The 20,676-nt window shown below is 34.0% G+C and overlaps 1 protein-coding gene across 7 annotated transcripts in view; it reads right to left on the minus strand.

Moving 5' to 3' along the window:
* PAN3 (poly(A) specific ribonuclease subunit PAN3) overlaps window positions 1–20,676 on the minus strand; it is a 134,925-nt gene that overhangs the window by 104,658 nt on the left and 9,591 nt on the right. For all 7 annotated transcript variants that reach the window (XR_005378426.1, XM_038573387.1, XM_038573389.1 and 4 more), the window contains exons 2-4: window positions 8,594–8,715; window positions 7,771–7,837; window positions 5,812–5,882 (exon numbers count right to left, since the gene is read on the minus strand). Coding sequence is in view for 6 of the 7 variants with exons in the window: in XM_038573387.1 (XP_038429315.1) it covers window positions 5,812–5,882; window positions 7,771–7,837; window positions 8,594–8,715 (260 nt within the window). In the remaining variant the exon portion in view is untranslated. The remainder of the gene's footprint in view (window positions 1–5,811; window positions 5,883–7,770; window positions 7,838–8,593; window positions 8,716–20,676) is intronic.

Here is a 20,676-nt window from a genome sequence, read left to right on the forward strand (position 1 = left end):
GAATGGTTTGGCTAATATCATGTATTACTACAATGATAACTACCATTTATTGGGCACTTCTGTGCTAGGAAATATATTTCATTTAGTCCCTGTAACAACTCCACATGGTAGGCACAAGGTATTATGAGCGAAAACAAGAAAACTTAAAGACACAATGATAATCAGCGAAGAAATGGAGATTCAATTCAGACTGCCTGGCATCCAACCCCAAACCCTGGAACTTTAACCATTATTTAGCACCACTGAGTTATTACTATTCTTACTGTTTGATGTTTGAGAAAAATAAAAATTCACCAAGACTGTATGAATAAGCTATAAATAGGAACCATAGGTGCTTCCCATAGGAACCTAGACTCCCAACAACTGAACCAAATCCCACAGAGACCCATATGTGTCTCTAAATCTACAACTTCACCTACATCTGATTTAAGCTGGGATAGTACGCATTCCCACATCCTGGCAAATGGAGATGAATGGAGGTTTAGTCTACTCCAATAAAAGAAGAATAGCTCTGTTTAATTTGTAATTCTGAACACAATCCTTCATAAAAACATTACTCACATTATTATTTACTCATGAGTAAATACTGATGTGGCTGACCTACAAATCTAAACACTAAGTAAAACAGTATTTGAGAACATCTACAAGAAGTCCAGAAACTGTAGTTTTACAAGTTTTATATTGCAATTTCCATAAAGATTTCAGTTATTTTTCAATATTTTCTCCTTTTATTTTTCCTGAGATCAGTATTTGATGTTCCAAAATAAACCTAAACATTGGAGGGGATTTACATTCCAAATGGTCTCTACCATAATTCTATTAATTTCTCCAAATTTACTTTAGTCTTCTCCATAAAAGAATCCTATTACAAATGCTCTCCAGTTTCCTTGTTGCTCCATATTTTGTTCCCTAGACTACAACAGTGTAAAAGTCTTCTTTCGAAGATATTAGAACAAAAATTTTACATGAAAAAATTTGAATGTCAAATTAATCAGAAAACATACAATGTGTGTCACCAGTAAATTCTGTAATAAAGACAGCTAAGAGAGGAACATATGCTTTTGAGGTAGAAAAGAGTGGGAAGGAGGTTCTAAACTGAGATAAAGTATGGAAGGAAGCAGAAAAAGTATTGCTAGTGAACTTTGACCTCAAACAGAATAATCTAGAACTGGACCTCCACAACCTACATCTAACAAATAAACCACCAGCAAATAAGCCAAATCCCTTCTGATCCTACTTCCCTCATCCTAACAGTTTTATAATCAAGAACAGAAGAAATAAACATGATACATCAGAAATCTCTGTCTCTTAAGCCTTTCAAAGATGTTAACTTGTTATTAAAACCTTAAAAATTTACAAAAGTGAAAATCTATTATCCCAATACTAGAAATAAAAGGCAAATGTCCAGGTAAAGCTGCATACTGATTGTAACATCATCGAAAGTACAACAAAAACAAAAACAAGAAGTGTAAATGGCAGGCACCAGAGCCTTTTTTGCTTTAACGGGGGGGTTGGGGGGGGTGGTGTTTAATAGGAAAAGGACTCTTGATGGCTTAAAAAAGGGCAAAGAAAGGCTAAGAAAGATATAAAAGGGGAAGCCAATAATGCCAAATACAAATTCTGAAGGCTTCTCACTCTGCTTAGGATTTGTCTGAATCATCTCAGGTTGCCCTGCATTCACAGCTTAGCAAGAATACCTAGCGAGAAGTCACAGTATTGATTCACTTCATTTATGCATATCTGTATCTCAACATCTAACTTTGTTATAAAGATGCTTTCTTCCCAAAAGATTCTTACCCAAAACTATCCTATTCTCTAGATCACACTTGTGATTTGGGGTTATTCTCACCTCTTTTTTGTTCAGGCCAGTTTGCAGCTTCATCTATCTTGCTGTTAAGGTTTCCTCACGTATTAACTCTCCAACAGATTAGCTCCCATTTTCACCAAAACTCCATCTCCAGTGTTTTGAGGGACTTATCTCACCCACAGAGTACACAGCTATAATTCAATTACAACCACTGCCACTCTTGGCCAACAACAGTTTTACACATTTTCAAACAATGGTTACTTTCCCTAGCTATAGTATTAAGTATATCTAATATAGAAAAAAAAAAAAAGTCAGTGCTTCTCAAATATCAGTTGTGAAAAATCACTTAATAATTTCCTAAATATCACAGCTGTATACTTAAATAAAGTAAAAGTGAGTCACTAGGAAGATGAGCACAGTTGGATGTTGCATTATTATCAAATTATAGAAATTTCTAAAACTGTACTTTGTTTTTTAACTTAACTCCCTATAGGCAGGTCACACACACTTTTACGACCAGCACTGGTCCCTGGACATGAGCAGTAGTCCCTAATGCATGTATTCTCATTATACAACTCTTCAGGAAGTTTTTCACACATCTAGCAACAAGAAAGCAGCTCAAATGGCTATGAACCTGTTTAATATTTGTTTTTCACATCCCACATTTTACTCCCACCAGTCCCTATAAATCTAAGGCCCTCAGTCATAGTCTCTTAGCTCATCTATGATAGAAATTAAGTTTGAGGGATCCCTGGGTGGCGCAGCGGTTTAGCGCCTGCCTTTGGCCCAGGGCGCAATCCTGGAGACTCGGGATCGAATCCCACGTCGGGCTCCCGGTGCATGGAGCCTGCTTCTCCCTCTGCCTGTGTCTCTGCCTCTCTCTCTCTCTGTGACTATCATAAATAAATAAAAATTAAAAAAAAAAAAAAAAAGAAATTAAGTTTGAGCAGCCCTGGTGGCTCAGTGGTTTAGTGCCACCTGCAGCCAAGGGTGTGATCCTGGAGACCCTGGATCGAGTCCCACGTCGGGCTCCCTGCATAAAGCCTGCTTCCCCCTCTGCCTGTGTCTCTGCCTCTCTCTCTCTCCTCTCTGTGCATTCTCATGAATAAATAAATAAAATCTTTTAAAAAGTTTGGAGATCCTATTTGTAATCAAGCAATACCTTCTGATTGAGTCTTTGCTTCTACATATTCCTCAACTTCAAAAAACCCAACTCAAAATATCTTTTCACCAAAAACGCTTCTGCGTCTAGAGAATTCTCTGCTACTTAGCAATCACCAGATGTTTAAATTAGCACTAATTAATATAAGTAGATTCATGTATTGCCTCTTCCACTAGATTTGAGAAAAGCAGCAAAAACATCAATCCATTCTTGTTAAATTTTCCACATAACACACAGTAAGTCTAAACAGTTGACTGACCTGATCCCAATAATTCACATACTCCTCAAGCAAAATGCAGCATACCTGGCCCAAGGATTGGCCCCACTGAGATTTCCAGAAAATAATCTAGCTACGAAATAGTAGTAGGTATGGCCTATCTGTTCTCTAATATCATTATGAAATAAAAGGTCTCTGAATAATCATGATAGCCTGCCTAGATCAACCTAGAATTATATTTACATAAATTTTAGTTACTTCCACTAAAATTGCATCATTAAACAGACATTAAGAATTACTACAAAAAAAAAAGAAAGAAAGAAAGAAAAAAATAATTACTACAACAGGGCAGCCTGGGTGGCTCAGCGGTTTAGTGCCACATTCAGCCCAGGGCCTGATCCTGGAGACTCAGGATTGAGTCCCACGTCAGGCTCCCTGCATGGAGCCTGCTTCTCCCTCTGCCTGTGTCTCTGCCTCTCTCTCTCTCTCTCTCTCTCTGTCTCTCATGAATAAATAAAAAAAAATTACAACAAAGGAAAGTCTACATATGCCTTCAATTCACAACATGCAGCATGTAATACTCTTATGCTAAGAGTTTTTCTAATACAAAGAAATTTTAAACCTCAATTCAACCATTAACAATGCAACCTGTACCAACATAGATTCCCAACTATACAGTCTGCTGCTAGGAAAAAAAAAAATCTCTTATGTCTCTTCATACTATTTTAAATATAAGTGAAAAGTGGCAAGAAAATATGGTCCTTCAAAGATACACTATGTGAACTCTGAATTTCTAAGTAAAGATTAACATGTATATACTTTCAGTTTAGAGACACTGAGTTTTAAAGATGAAAGACACCACAGCAATCATCCAGGCCACATATAGCACTTCATGGATATAAAGATTACACCCCAGGAAGACGGTCCAAAGTCACAAAACTAGAGATCCAGGACCTCAAAAATTGCAAGAGAGTGCTCATTTTACTTTATTAATTTGCTTCCATTCCAAATACTGAGGTCACATTGGTAGTGCATTTCCTTTTACCACTTTCCTTTACTAAATGAATTTTAAAAGAATGGGCACTATATCCTCCTTTTTCCAATCTCCAGAAGTTTTTACTCTTTACTCAGAAACAAATGACAGGAGCTCTAACTCATATACTTCAACTTTACAGTATAGTCCATTAAACCTTCATATTAGGAACACTTTTAAGTGTTTATGTGCCATCCTAGCTTTACTTTCTACTCATACATCAGAAATGTGACTTATCACAATTAATTGATTATTAAAAATGAGAAAAAGCGATTAAGGGGACCCCTAAGACTACTTAAGGGCTTTGATTTTTCCTTACAGTAAATAGCTCCAGATAATTCGATTTCTATCTTTTATCTGCTTTTCAGCATTTCATAGTTTCCTTCCATATTAACAGAAGTGACCAGTTGTCACTTCTCACTATTGCCAATGAGTCAGCCTCTATCCAATTCTATTCCACTTCCACTATATGGATTCAGAAACTACATAATCTAATTTATGAGAATAGCATGTAAAGCAAGAGTAAATGTGTTCCTGATGACAGCCCAAAAGGAAGTCTATAAAATCAAGCCCACACATTTTAGTTTATCATTAAAAGCATTTTGTAGTTACCTCCTTGATCTTATCTGTTTCAAAATGGAGATAATAGTAGGTACATATGGTATTGATGTCATTTATACCTGACATAATTCTTGAGAATATCTATCTTCTTGAATTTCATTTTCATTTCATTTTATACTACCCTCTGTATACTATCAGATACTTCCTAAGTGCATCTTAAACTTCTATCAGTTTCCTAAAATTAATATTCTTTATATGGGGAGGGGTCTTTTATCCATTACTTAGGAAACTGAATTAGTTATAACACTGTAGAAATTTCCACCGAAATTTAACCTCCTGAACATCTTTAGCTGCTACTGATCCTAACCAAAAATACCACTTTCTCTAGATTATTATTACTATTAACATAATGATACTTGTTAAGACTCAAAGGCATCAAACTACTACATAATTTTCATTTCTCCTTGTCATAGAACTAGTCCCTATAAAATACTTCAAAATCTATGTAAGGCCTGTCAACCTCTATTTCAAATAAAATTAAATGAAATTTCTAACATAAAGAGATTTTAAACTGTTTTTAAACAGGTGAACCAATTCTGAAAAGTTGAAGATTTTTAAGGTTGCCTTGTAATTAGCATTCATATTAGGGGAGAAATCTTTGAAATTTAGACAAAGCAGTCAAAAAATAAAGTTAAACACGATCAGTGTGCCTATAAAGGGTCACATTAACAGCAACTACAACATTAAATTAGATGTTTTCTTAAAAGCAGAATACATTAAGATAAAGAAAATGAGCAAAAATAAGAAAGATTTCATCCCTTCACATAAAAAAATCTCTTTTCATGTACAGAGACCAATAAAATTCTACATATATGAAATATACAAGGAAAAAGGCAAACAAAAGCAAGAAAAACATCATAATCCATAAAAAGGCCCCCCAACTTAAGAGAACATTGACCATTATATAGATGATGACCCCAGTATCACCTTTATATTCCATTTAGTCTCATGTAAGTTTCAACTTCACCTACCTTTCTTCTCTGAGAGATGTTGAGGGCACCAAAATCATTAAACAAGGATGAAGCAGGTGAAGTTAGAGGATCTGGAAGGTAAGTTACATAAGTTTCCACACAGACAACTCAAGTAACCCACAAATGTAATAAATATTTAATTTGACAATGCTTATGACAGTAATAAAAATCATATACCACAGTAATAGTTAGATTCAATGCTTAAATTAAAAAACATATAGTGGATGTTCAAATATTTTCTAAGTGAATGAAACACAAATTGGAGAATATGTCTCTCAGCCAGTATTCACTACACATCTAATCAGAAGTTATATGGATTAGGATGCATCTGTTTGCTTAGAACCAAAAGAACAATCAAACAAATAAAGAAAAGATGACTCTTTATCATGTTATTAGGAATGTGTTTATGAAGAAAGTAAGTCTACTATAGTAAATGTTTGTATGTTTGAGACCAAATCATGAGAAAAATTATAAGGGGTGGTGAGGTGGGAGGGACAGTAAACCATACTTTGAGTGACTAGACTTGGATTTTAACACTTAAGCAAGGCCTTAAAACCATCTACTCCAGAGAACAGTCAATTTTTTTAAGTTTTTCACCAGTATTTTATATTCTTACTACAAATAGAGGTAAATTTAAGTTTTTAAAGACAGAAATACTACATGTTTCAAAACACAAACATAAAATTCAAAGACTTTATGGTTTCAAAGTTCTGTTACTCTGTGACCAGAAATTACAAACAAAAGTGTATCTCTAAATTGTTTTTCACTTAATACATCAGAAGAGTTTTTGAAAAGGTATGCATAATATACATGGAAATACTTTATTTTCAATTCTGAGTTCCAGTTAATCTTATGTCTCTCATTAAATTATCTACAAATGCTAAAAACCATAGCAAATGTTCTCATTTAAAGGAACCTTAAATCTCTTCATAATGCAGTATAGATTGCTACTTAATTTCTCCAGCTTCACCTGCCTGAATTTTCATAGTCTGGTCCTTCATTAGAATTAACAACAATTTAACAATGCTAAGAAAAAGCAGCTAATAAATTAACAAGATGTAAGATATTTTTATGTAATTTATACATTCAAGGCACTTATAAAAATAGGTAATATTCATCCTTTATTCTACTTTTGATAGCATTTAAAAGACAACATATCAACTATGGGAATGCTAAAAATATTATTATGCTACAAGTCAGTTTCTAATAATTTTATTCAACATTAAAATGTTCTTTTCTACAGCAAAAAAAAGTTGAAACATCCGAATAGTGATAGAAATTTGATACACACCCATAAAATGTCCATCTAAGAAAATAATCAACATGCAAATTCCTATTCTCCCCATTAATTATAATTGATAACATCTTACTGATGCAGAGTATTAACACTTAATTGTTACATATTTTTAAGAAACCATTTTTGAACATTTTTTTTAACATTTGTTTTTAGAACAGGATACAAAAGACACTTGGAAATTTCCTATCAAAAGCCATAAAAATGACCATAATCTTTGAAATAGTAACTCCATGTCTAAGAATGTTTCCAAAAGCATAAGTCTTGAATATGAATACAGATTCATACACACAGTCCAATATTAGAGTATAATACTTTAAAAAAATAGTTTAAAAAAAGCTTAATAAATTATGAAAATAAGTAATAGAATTCAATTTATAATGATCAAGACAAGAAATACTCATGTATAATTTAAAAGTATACCTAATGCAATCATAAGTATTATATCATGTGTATATTTAGCTAAGTATTATTACATACTCAGACATAAACATTTCGTAGAGTTATATGGAATCCAAATAATAGTTACTTGAGTGTGAAAATAATAGATCATTCTTATTCTCTTCCTTATACCTGTTTAAAATTTTCAAGATTTCTAAAATGAACATTGAACATATGGTTTTTAGGGTCAGAAATATAAAACAGAAAAAGAGACCAAGTCTTACCATGGCCTGCATATGGCTTGGCACTGTCATTTAGAAGGCTTGGGGAACTGCTACTATTAGTCATTCTCTGAAAAACAAAATAGATACACATAATATCACTGAGAAATACAGAATTCAGAATATTCAACAAATTCAGACTCTGATTCTTCTGCTCTCACCGGTTCTCACATGACTGACACTCTAATCCTCCTATAAATGTTGCCACATGGATTACAACAATTCATGTAAAAATTTCCAAACATATTAAATAAAAATTTTACTCACTAGTTAGATATTTAAAACCAAAGTTGCACACCTAATTTGAACTTACACTTCCATAACTTATTATGATGGGCAACAAACATGACTATTAAGTCTCTTTGTCTAAAAAATATAAAATTCCAGTATCCGAGAAGATGTGAAGTGATAATGTATAAAGTCAATAAATGCTTTCTAACATCCTCTCCCAAACCATATTACCATTCATACACCTTACAGATTCTATAGGAATCAGGCTATTCTCTGTTTTCTAAACATGTTCCATGTTTTTATGTACTCCATTGCCTCTAGTCTCTCCATCCTGAAAGGCCTTCACTCCATACCCATAAAACACAGAAAACATAGATGAAATAGTCTCTCCATCTATCCTCTACATACTCCACTGTCATCCCACCCCATTCCTCCCTGAAAGCTCACCCTGAATCCAACCCTATCCCATCTAACTTCATCACCTCCTAAACCTTACCTCCTAACTCAACAAATTTATGAATAAATGAAGACTCTAGACATCCCCCACCACTGGAATAAACTTCACTGTTTAGTGCCATATTCATTCTAAAGATACCTGCATCAAGGGATACTTTGTTTCCACTGGGCTTCCAAAACCATTGACTCCAATAAAGCTGGTGCTGAAATAGGAATCTGTGAGACTCGTATCAGTTAAAGCACCTCCATCTATTCCAGGAACTGAAATATAAGGAAGATTCAAGTATTTTAACCAATTAAAGGAACAAAATATTGATGCAGTTTCTATGTCTCTAAATAAATTTTAAAGTCTCAAATCTCTGTCACATTTATTTTTATTTATCTGTTCATAACAAAAGGCAGGACCAAATAAAATTGGCTCAGCTCTAAAAATTTGTTCAACAATGCTCAAATTGACTGATTTCTTTCCCAGAGATACAGTAATTTATTTTATATTAGTCATGTAAGCACCACCAAGCATAACATGAAGGAACAAACCACACTTGCATTTCATTTTCCCATCGTTTTCTTTCTTTAAATTATAAGACAGTAGAATATAACACACTAAAAAAAAAAAAAAAAAAAGAATATAACACACTGCCATTTCTCCTGTGAATCTTCATGAGAAACAGATGTAAATTTCTCAGGACTGTTTCTCCTAACACATCTTATGAAACAGACCAGCAGTCTCATATTAACTCCTAATTCAGTAAGAACAATTCTGCAGATGTAGCAATGGGATAGAGTTCAAGAATATAGACAAGCTGTTGATTTTAGGACAGATGAATACAGAATGACTGTAACTAGTAGGACAAGCCATGATCTATCAACAAAGTAATGGACAATATGTTGTGGACGCTACCTCCCAGTAACTACTTGGAATACTGCTATCTTCCAAGCTGCCAGTTAAATATAGTTATATGCTTTACAAATCAGCTGAGCTTCAAGTAGATTGTCCTCTTCTAGGAACAACCTCTAAGAACCACTGAAACCACTCCAACCCACCCCCACCCCCACTAAGAAGAAAACTAAACTAAATGCTAATCGTTGAATATAGGCTGCTAAGATCTGAATGTCTGTATACCCACAAAATTCCTATGTTGAAATCCTAACCCCCAAAGACAGGAGGTGCTAAGGTCATGGGAGTGAAGCCCTCAGGAATAAAATTAATGTTCTTATAAAAGAGACCTACAGAGATCCTAGCCCCTTCAACCAAGTGAGAAGCAACAAGAAGGTACCTATTTATGAACCAGGAAGTAGATTCTTGCCAACCCCCTCACGAAATCTACCAGTGCTATGATCATGGACTTTCTAGCCTCCAGAACAGTGAGAAATACATTTCTGTTGTTTATAAGACATCTACCCAATTTTATTTTATTTTATTACAGTGGTATTTTATTACAGTGGCCCAAACTAACACATAGGGATTCTTAGAAAGAAGCCTGAGGTAACTTTTAGTCTCTATTTTTAAGATTTCTCAAAATGTCCACAATTAAAATGTATTCCTTTTACAAGTACAAAAAGCTTAGTTTTAATGGTTAATATCTTTTAAATTAGTGTTTACAATTTCAGATATGGCTGAAGAATATAATCAGAAACACCTAAAGATTTTTTAAATTTTTTTATTTATTTTTTTCACCTAAAGATTTATATGTGAAGTTGTTCATCAATATGTCCATTTACACACAAGTATTAAAGTATTATTTTAATAACAAATTAGACATAATGTAAAATGCCCAACAATACAAAAAAAGTAAATTCTAGGGGATCCCTGGGTGGCGCAGCGGTTTGGTGCCTGCCTTTGGCCCAGGGCGCGATCCTGGAGACCCAGGATCGAATCCCACATCGGGCTCCCGGTGCATGGAGCCTGCTTCTCCCTCTGCCTGTGTCTCTGCCTCTCTCTCTCTCTCTGTATGACTATCATAAATAAATAAATAAAAATATTTTAAAAAAGTAAATTCTAACATATCTTTTGAAAGAATACTATGAAATTATTTAAAAATCATAAAATTAATGTCTGCGATTTATTTAATACTCCAGCAAATAAAAAACAGGGAGGGGAGACAAAATAAAAACTAGCAAAATGCTGGTCCGTATTGAAGCTGACAGGGGATTATTATATTCTTGTCTTTACTTTTATCAAAGTTTAAATTTTTCTATAATAAAAGGTTGTAGAAAATGAGAATAATAAATAATGGTATATAACATAACTGTTTATAATGTAAAGTGAAAAGGGAATGCATTTTTGTTTATAGTATGATAATTAGTATGCTTACACAGATTAAAATTTTAGTATATATTCTGTCTTATAATCTTGTGTCATTTGGTTGATTGGGAAAAGTTAGTCTTATCTCGTATTACTTTTCTATAATGTAATTATTTTCATAATGATGATGATGACAATGACAGAAATCCATAAAGGGAGAAGAAGCTCCTATATTCTATCAAAACCCTTACAGCATCTATTATTTACCTTTTCCAATTAAAATAAAATGGTTTTCAAAAATAGAATATAATTTCAGTGTCAAATTATTTTTAATATAGCATTTTTATTTCAATGTTTTCAAATTTCAAATCTAATTTTCTCTTTTCTTCCTGTTATATAGAAGCTAATGCAGTAAAACTATTATTAAACACACCAGAATTTAAGTATCTATGGTCAATGTCTTACCTTAGTAGATTTCAAGCAAGATTCACTGGACTAAAAATAAGCACCTAAGCATAACAAAATATTTGCAAAACAAATGAATATATTTTCAAAGAAAACATATGCATGACCAACAGGCACATGAAAAGATGCCTGGTACCACAAATCATCAAGAAAATACAAATTAAAACCATAATGAAATAATCCCTCACACCTGTTAGAAGAGCTATTATCAAAAGATAGAGATAACAAGTTTTGTAGAGGCCATGGAGAAAAGAGAATCCTGACCACTGTCAGTGGGAATGTAAATTGGTGCAGCCACTATGGAAAATAGCATGGAGGTCCCTTAAAATTTTAAAACAGAACATATGCTTCAGCAATCTTACTTCTGGGTAAAGTAGCCTCCCCTCCTCACTACCCAACCCCTCTGAGGTTTTGCTTTCCATAATTACCCACAGTAAACCTCAGTCAACTACAGGAAAGTATATACATAAATATACACGCACCTACACAATATTTCTCAGTCATAAAAAAGAAGGAAATCCTGACATTTGTGACATCATGGATAGACCTTGAGGGCATTATGCTAAGTGAAATAAATCAGAGAAAGACAAACACTGATGTCCTCACTTACATGTGAATATAAAAGGTCAAACTCAAAGAAATAGAATAGAACAGTGGTTGCCAAGGACTGAGATGTGGGAGAAATGGGGAGATGAGAAAGTTCTGGGAATCTAATAATGTACACTGTAATTAACAAAACTGTATTATATACTTGAAAGTTGTTAGAAGAGTGGAGTTTAAAAGTTATCACAACATAAAAAAAGTAATTATGTGATGGGATGGAGGTGTTAACCAACCTTATGTGGTAATCATTTTGTAATATATATTTGTATCACATCGTCACTGTACACCTTAAACTTACAGGAGTTATATGTCAGTATCTCAATAAAGCTGAGAGGGAAAAAATTCCACACATATATTTATATTTAAATTTTCCTGTTTTAGAAAGAAGAGAATGGGATTTGATGCTTCCAAGGGAGGTCAGGAAAATCATGAACCTATGATACATTATTCTATTCTACATAGATCATGAAGATATTAATCTTTTTTTTTAAATTACTAAGGACAGACAAATATCCTAATTTATGAGATGCACAAAGAGAAAAGGCATATAGAACACATTTAAAGTTTTAGGGCATGTTAATAGACTTTAGTTACCAAAATTAGATAATTAAGAACTTTTCACTCCTTCAACCCCTTATTTTTTCAATCAACTTTTAAGTAAACTTTATACTATCTCTATGGAATAATAATTTGCAATGCACTATAAGTAAGGCTTACTATTTCTATGAAAGTTCTATTATCAGGACACCTGGGTGGCTCAGGAGTTGAGCGCCTGCCTTCGGCCCGGTGTGATCCTGGAGTCCCAGGATCAAGTCCCACATGGGGCTCCCTGCATGGAGCCTGCTTCTCTCTTTGCTTATGTCTCTGTCCCTCTGTCTGTGTGTCTCTCATGAATAAATAAATAAATCTTTTAAAAAAAAAAAAGTTCTATTATCATCTCTATTATTATAATAATAGAATACAGAATAATAAATAATCAATTCAACAATCACTGTGTAGATATGAACCTCACTCTGAATGACAACTGTGGCAAGGTTGGTATTATTTTATTTTGCAGTTAAGCAAACTAACTGATTTAGGGAGATGAGAAAAGCTAGTGACAGAACTGGGATCATGGCAATTAAGAGAGGGAATCAGAAATCAAAAGATGAAATTTCAAGCCTGCAGTTTTAGAATAATGAGACATTCAAACTTTGAACCAAAGGATCTTACAGTACCTAAAGAATCAGAACTTCTACATCTGTCAGCAGTTACCTCGCCCCGTTGTTAACATATAAATATGCATGATGATAACTCACTAAAAAAATAAAAAAAAAAAATCCTCACAGCTTAACTAAATAAATGCTCTCCTTCATCTTCAGGCTTGTCGCCTCTTGATGAAATGGGTTTAACTTTCCAAAAACATCACAATAAATCAATGTTACCCAAAGGGAATTCTAAAGTCAAATAAATTTGGAAAAGACTGGAAACAGTAGAAGTAAACCCATTTCTTCACTACATAATTTCTCAGAGCCTATGTCTATATATAATGTGAACTGTGACAATTTCAAAAGGAGAGTACTTCCCAAATGTGTGTAAGGAATCCTTTCTACATGAGCTGCTTGAGGGGTCTTGAGTCCCATAGAACACACTCTACAAAAAGTGACCCCTGAAAATACTGTATAGTTTTCCTCTGCCAAAAAGGACATCACAGAGAAAATACTGCCAAAGGTTACCCAATGTGATGAAATCCACACTTCTTAGTCGGATATCAAAAAGCCCTCAACAATCTGTTCTCAATCCATCATTTCCCAAAGGTACTAGGTTTGAGTCTCAGTTCTACCACTCACTAGCCACAAAGTCTTAGACAAAATGCTTATAAAATGTAGATTATACCATTACTTGTAAAATGAAACTCATGCCATCTACTCTGCATACTTCAATGAAAAATTATGAAAAACAATGAAACAGTATCTTGTAAGAATCCTGATGGTTGCACAACTCTACAGTGTAATCTACCAAAAACTGAACTGTACACTTACAAAGCATGAATATAGCATGTAAATTGTATTTCAATAAAGCTATTTTATAAAATCAGTGGAGAATAAAAGGAACTATTCAACAAATAGACTTAAAACAACTGGGTATCCATCAGGAGAAAAAAATGAATACACAGCTATTTCCAAAAGACCAAAGATTATAGTATAATAAAAGTCAAAATATATATATACATCTACTATAAAAAGATGTTTACAATAATCATAACATTACCAAATTCCCTCCTGTGGTCAAAAATTATATACTCACTGTATTTTGAAAGTCTACATTTTACAATATGGAATACCTCAATTCCTACAAACACACACACACACACACACACACACACACACACACACTCCTCTACGGCTATGTTCTTCAAGACCTAGATATATGATGGAAATTTTTAAAAATACTTGAAATTAGAGACACTGAGTTCCAAACCTACTTTTGCCACTCATTAGCTGTATGATCTTGAGCAAACAATCCTTTAAGTATCATTTCTTCATCTGAAAAAGGCAATACCATCTCACTCATAGGGTTGTGAGAGGGACTCAAGTAATGTATACAAAGTGCCTAGTATCCTGTCTCATAGGTAATCATAAATGTTTTCTTCCTCTTCTGTCTCTAGAATGTATTGTCCAATCATTCCAAGCTGTTAAAACCTCTACATCTTACCATATAATTTATATCATTTATTTGACTAAAATATATATGTTTCCTTTGACCAATCTTTTATTGCTGTCTTCAACTATTTAAATCTTTAAATTTGGGAACCCTGGGTGGCGCAGCGGTTTGGCACCTGCCTTTGGCCCAGGGCGCGATCCTGGGGACCTGGGATCGAGTCCCACGTTGGGCTCCCGGTGCGTGGAGCCTGCTTCTCCCTCTGCCTATGTCTATGCCTCTCTCTCTCTCTCTGTGACTATCATAAATATAAATAAATAAATAAACAAATAAATAAATAAATAAATAAATCTTTAAATTCTTATAGGTTTGTGTACTATCTACCTATCTAAATTATCTGTTAACTGAGATTTGGGACTACTTCTATTTTTTTTTTTTCGGTATTCCCTAATCCAGTAACACATTAATATAAACATTTATTTATAGTTAAGCCATTTTTAAAAATTGGTATGTCTAAAAGTTGATAAAAAATTTACTATATTATGATTTTCAGATCCAATCTTCATAAAACACCAATGTAAATGGTATTATTGCCTCCAATTTTCCTGATAAGGAAATTTAGACTCAGAGTTACTAGATAACCGTAGGGTGGATGCAGGCCCAAGAAACAGAGGCTCCTCCACCCACTCAGCAGACAATGGCCACCAACCTTTTAGTGCAGACTCTGAGCACCAAAGACTTTTTTTTTGCCAAGGCTTTTTTTTTTTTTTTTTTTTTTTTTGCCCATGAGATCTGTTTCAGCCAGATGCCAACTATTTATTGGCCTTTGACTGTTTACTTGTTTGCTTATTTTTAAGTAGGGTCCATGCCTAACACAGGGCTTGAACTCAAGACCCTGAAATTCAAGTCGCATGCTCTACTGACTGAGCCAGCTAGCCTCCTCTGACAGCATATTTGATCCACGTCTCAGTTTCCTCCTCTGTGATAGAAATAATAACATCCAGGGTTGTTGTAAGAATAATTCAATACACTGGCATGCTAGGATGGTATTATGTGCCTAATGGTTACTTTTATGGTTATCATTTGTATCCATTTATAAATTTATTTGTAAAAGTTATCTTGCTTTTTCTGATGAAAACCTAACATGTTCTTTGTACAGGATGCATTAGGGGAAATTTTTCATGTAGTTCTCTAGAATTTTAATATAAATGATGAAAAGGTAAGCTTGGAACATTTTAGATATGTTACAAAACCCACAGTAATTGAAAGAAAAGACTCGAACCCAAATCAAGTGGCTGGGCAAGACCTACTGGTCTGTTCAAAGCATTGGACTTCCCTCTAAAGCTCACAAACTAAGAAAAAGTCCAAGGGAACCATGAGAAAACAATAATTAATGGCTACAAATACTGTATTTCCATCCTCATGATAAAGTTTCTGTGCAGAACCATTAAGAGATCAATTCCACATTTCAGATTCTCCACCCAACTCTGAAGCCACCAACCAAACATCGGTGATAACTATAGAAAACCAAGACCTTAGTAGCAGAGGGCATCAATCATAAGTCAAATGTGATTTTATGAGCATTATCTCATTTTTTGCCCACTCAACAAATTGAACTGTATCCTCTCAAAATTCATGTTGATGTCCTAACCTCAGCATCTCAGTATGTTCCCTTATTTCAGTATAGAATCATTGAAAATGTAATTAGTTAAAATGAGGTCATGGAGGTGAATCCTAATCCAGCATGACTTTTTTTTTTTCTGGTTTCACCAGGAGTTTCCTTTTTCTTTTTTCCTTTTCAAGTTTTTTATTTAAATTCTAGTGAGTTGACACCAATATGACTTATGATTTTATAAAAGGGGAAATCTGGACAGACGCACACAGGAAGAATGTCTTGTGAAGATGAAAGCAGAGATCAAGGTGATACTTCTACAAGCCAAGGGATGCTACAGATTGCAGGCAAACCAACAAAAGTTTGGTGAGAGGCATGGAACAGATTATTTCTCACACCACTGAGAAGAAAGCAACCCAGCCAACACCTTGATCTCAGACTTCTAGGCTCCAGAACTGTGAGACAATAAATTTGTTATTTAACCACCCCTCCAAATAAAGACATATAATAAAAATAAAAGATTAAACAGGGGATTATTAAACCAATAAACATAAGCTAAGGAAAAGTAACTGTTGAACATTAAGCTCAGAGTTTCTAAGTAGCCAAGATAAGAAAGAAAAAATGTTAAGTTAAAAATATTCACCTAATAAAATAATACCAATTTTTTTTCAAATACCAAATTTTTAGAGCAAAAACATATCCTAATACTAAGCTCTCTGAATAAATTTTTGTAAGGATTTTTGTAGAGTACTGATCATCATGTATCTTTCATATAAGTGAAAGGAAAATTTCTGGAAATTTTTTTTTATATTCATTCTCAACAGAAGTAGAAAACATGGTATTTTACATATATATATATAAAGATTTTGTTTATTTATTTGACAGAGAAAGAGCACAAGCATGCGGGAGCAGGAGAGGGAGAAGCAGGCCCACTATGAAGCAGGGAGTCAGATGCAGGGCTCACAATCCTAGGACCCTGGGATCATGACATGAGCTGACAGCAGATGCTTAATCAACTGAGCCACCCAGGTGCCCTGAAGACACAGTATTAAACTACAACACAATTGAGATAATAAAGAGCTAAGACAAAAAAAAAAAAAAAAAAAGAGCTAAGACTGTTATTTAAGTACTTCCCTTTTTAGCCATTTACCTAGACCAATCTTGTCCTCTTGAATTCTCATCCTTTGCTTTTCAAACATTCATTTCTGGTTCTGATAGATTAGAGAAAAGGAGACAGACAATAATACCATCTGCCATGTATTGTTTATACACACAATCTCAACAGTCCTATAAGATATATATCACTATTGCCTATTTTGGTGGCAGCACCAGAGATGAAATTTGAAACCAGAACTTACTTCAAAAAGCTCAAAAATCACAATACTGAGAGGAATGTACCTCTCAGTCATTCCTATAAAATCAGACTCACTACCTATTATTAAAAGTCTTCAAGTACATGTGTGACAAATACTTTTAAGCTAAAAACTTATTTATCCTTAACTCCTTTCTTTCTCTCATCCATCCCCTCAAGTAGTTGCTTCACCAAATTTTCTCAAATGCTCCTCCTGTATTTCATTTCTACTTGCCTAAATCAAGTCCTTAGCATTTTTCTCTTCAACCGTCATAAGACTACTCCAAATCCTTTCATATCTCCATCCTTAGAAACCATAAACTCTTATGCTTATCTCTTTAAAACATAGATCTTATCACTTCACTTAGCACAGGCTGGAAGGGCTTTCACAATGTGGCCACACAATCCATCATCTGGTACTGCTCTCTATAAAATAGCCTCTTCTCCACATCAGGTGACTACAGAACAAAAGCACGCACAATGCTCTCTCTCAAAATCTGTATCCCTGTTGTCATCTGCCTAGGATGCCTTTCTTTTCTACCAAGTATATTTCATACATCTTTCAAAAAATAGTTCAAATATTGCCTCTTCATGAGACCTTCCAAAGTATACCTGAATAGTTTGTTATACAACTTTATACCTCTGGTATACCAGATCATGCCAAAACTTATACATTTCAAAATCCTTTACTAGACTATGTAATCCTAAATGGCCAGAAGCATGTATCTTTGTATTCCCAAATACCAATACAGTATCTAGCACAAAAGCATTCAATAGTGTTTGATAATTAAACTAATAAGAGTACACATTTACCAGTCATCTACATAAAATATCAGACCTCCAGAGGCAAGCTGACATTGTTTCAAAAACTGTAAGTTCTATCTGGCAAACTGGCCCTAATGAAAGTCATAATTCATCATACCTCTGCAGCAAGGTAGACACAGCAATGCCTATGGGAAGACAAAAAAAATCCTGAAACAGCAATTTTACATAGATCAAAGTAGCTTAACAAGTGCTCAGCTGAGATCCTAGTGTTCCTCACTGGAATATACACAGTACACTGTTTTGAACTGAAAATTTAAGATATAATTTACTACTTAATTTCCAGAATCAGAGAGGAACTGCAGTGCAGCAAGACTCGTAAAAACTCAATTCTGAGGAGCACTACAATACTACAGACAATAATAGGATACAGTGGCTACAAACCTGACAATAAATAACTAAATAAACTGGGCTCTCAGGTGAAGCTACTTAATATTTAGTCCTGTGCCTTTGATTATGTATTGAAAAATGTCTTCCAACAAGACAGTTCTAGTTTAGGATCTGCACCAAGATAATTGCTTTTTCTGCACGATCAAAATCTGCCAATAAATAAATGTTTTGAGAAGTCTTCCATTGTTCTTGTTTCCTCAATAGAGTAAATCAGAATAATAGAAAATGTATTCCTAAAACTGGCTTACTCCTTGTGCAAAATATTTGTGTAAGATCATCCAAATCTATGGTTTACTAAGAATTTAGAAGCAGAGTTGAGGTTTTTTAATAGCAATTATCATCTTTTAATGAACTATAAAATTTGGGGGGTTATGTTTACAAATAACTGCCCACCCTACACATTAAAATAGAAGGCCCACAAAAGGAAGGAATCTTTCATTTATTGGTACTAATGTATCCCATGAATCTAAAACTAGCTGACACAGAATAAGTACTCAGTAAATGTTTGTTAATCAAATAATTAAACAAAATGAATGAATCTCTACTTTTAGACCTAATTATATTAAGTTGAAAGTTTGCCAAAATCTACGTTTTTCAAATACATGATTTGTTTACATTAAATCTTTTTGTGATATATATCAGAGAACTTTACTAGAATATTTACTTTAAAAACGGCCTTGATCATTTTTCCAAGCCTTGGGAGTAGGGAGAAAATTCCCTGTCCCATCATCGTCAAGACTCTTCCTCAGAGATAGCTGACACTGTTATAAAGACTATGAACTATAAAAGGTCACTTACAGAATCTAAGAGGCCCATTTCTGTTTTGTTTTTCTTCACCTCTGATCTCATCCTTTCAATCAAGTATACATACAGTCAGATTCAGGAACAGCAATATTAAAAGACAGAGGGATGCCTGGGTGGCTCAGTCGGTTAAGCGTTTGCTGTTGGCTCAGGTCCATGATCCCAGGGTCCTGGGATCAAGCTCGGTGTCCCGCTCCCTGTTTAGCGGGGAGTCTGCTTCTCTCTCTCTCTCTTTGTTCCTCTACTCCCCTAACCACTTCCACTCATGTTTTCTCTCAAATGAGTAAATAAAATCTTTAAAAAAAAAAAAAATTAAAAGACAGCATAAGTTTAGGAGCATTTGAACAAAACAAGAAAGTTGTATTTAATTATATATAGTCCTTTCCAGTTTTCCAGCTGTCATACTCTACCTAATATTTATGAAAGCAGCCTAAGATAACCATATCAAAAATGCAGATAAACAATTACAGACTATTAAACAATAACACTAGTCTTTTATTAAATATACAAACAAGGGCAGCTCAGGTGGCTCAGTGGTTTAGCCCCACCTTCAGCCCAGGGAGTGATCCTAGAGACCTGAGATCGAGTCACACGTCAAGCTCCCTGCATGGAGACCTCTGCCTGTCTTTCTGCCTCTCTCTGTCTCTCATGAATAAATAAAATCTTAAAAAAATTTTTTTAAATAAAAAATAAAATAAACATACAAACGAAATTTACCAAAAACTATCAACAAATATTACCTTATTAAGTTGCAAAAGATATGATATACAAAACCATCTCTAAATATGTGAGCCACTGGTAAAAAAAAATACTGCTGGAGCAGATTTGATATGGATGATTATTTCAAATATCTTATTTCAGCTAATGATGTATAAAATGTATAAAACATGTATGTATAAAACATAATGTTTAAAACATAATGACTGGATATATGTATATACTGCAAAATGATTACCACGTTAAGTTTATTTAACATTATTACAATTATCATTTTTTTCTTATGCTGAGAACTTTCAAGATCTACTCTCTTAGCAACTTCCAAATACACAACACAGTATTATTAACTATACCCACCCTGCTATACATTACGTACTCAATATTTATTGATCCTGTACCTTTTGACCATCTTCTTCCATTTCTCTCACCCCTCTACTCCCCACTTCTGGCAACTACTGATCAGATCTCTGTATACAGGAGTTGAAAGATTTTTTAGATTCCACATATAAGTGAGATCATATGGTAGTGGTCTAGGTAATTTTTTTTAATGTACTGAGTTTCAACCAAATTACTGAA

This window comes from Canis lupus, chromosome 25 (genome assembly GCF_011100685.1).
Source record: "Canis lupus familiaris isolate Mischka breed German Shepherd chromosome 25, alternate assembly UU_Cfam_GSD_1.0, whole genome shotgun sequence".
NCBI classification, from domain to species: Eukaryota; Metazoa; Chordata; class Mammalia; order Carnivora; family Canidae; genus Canis; species Canis lupus.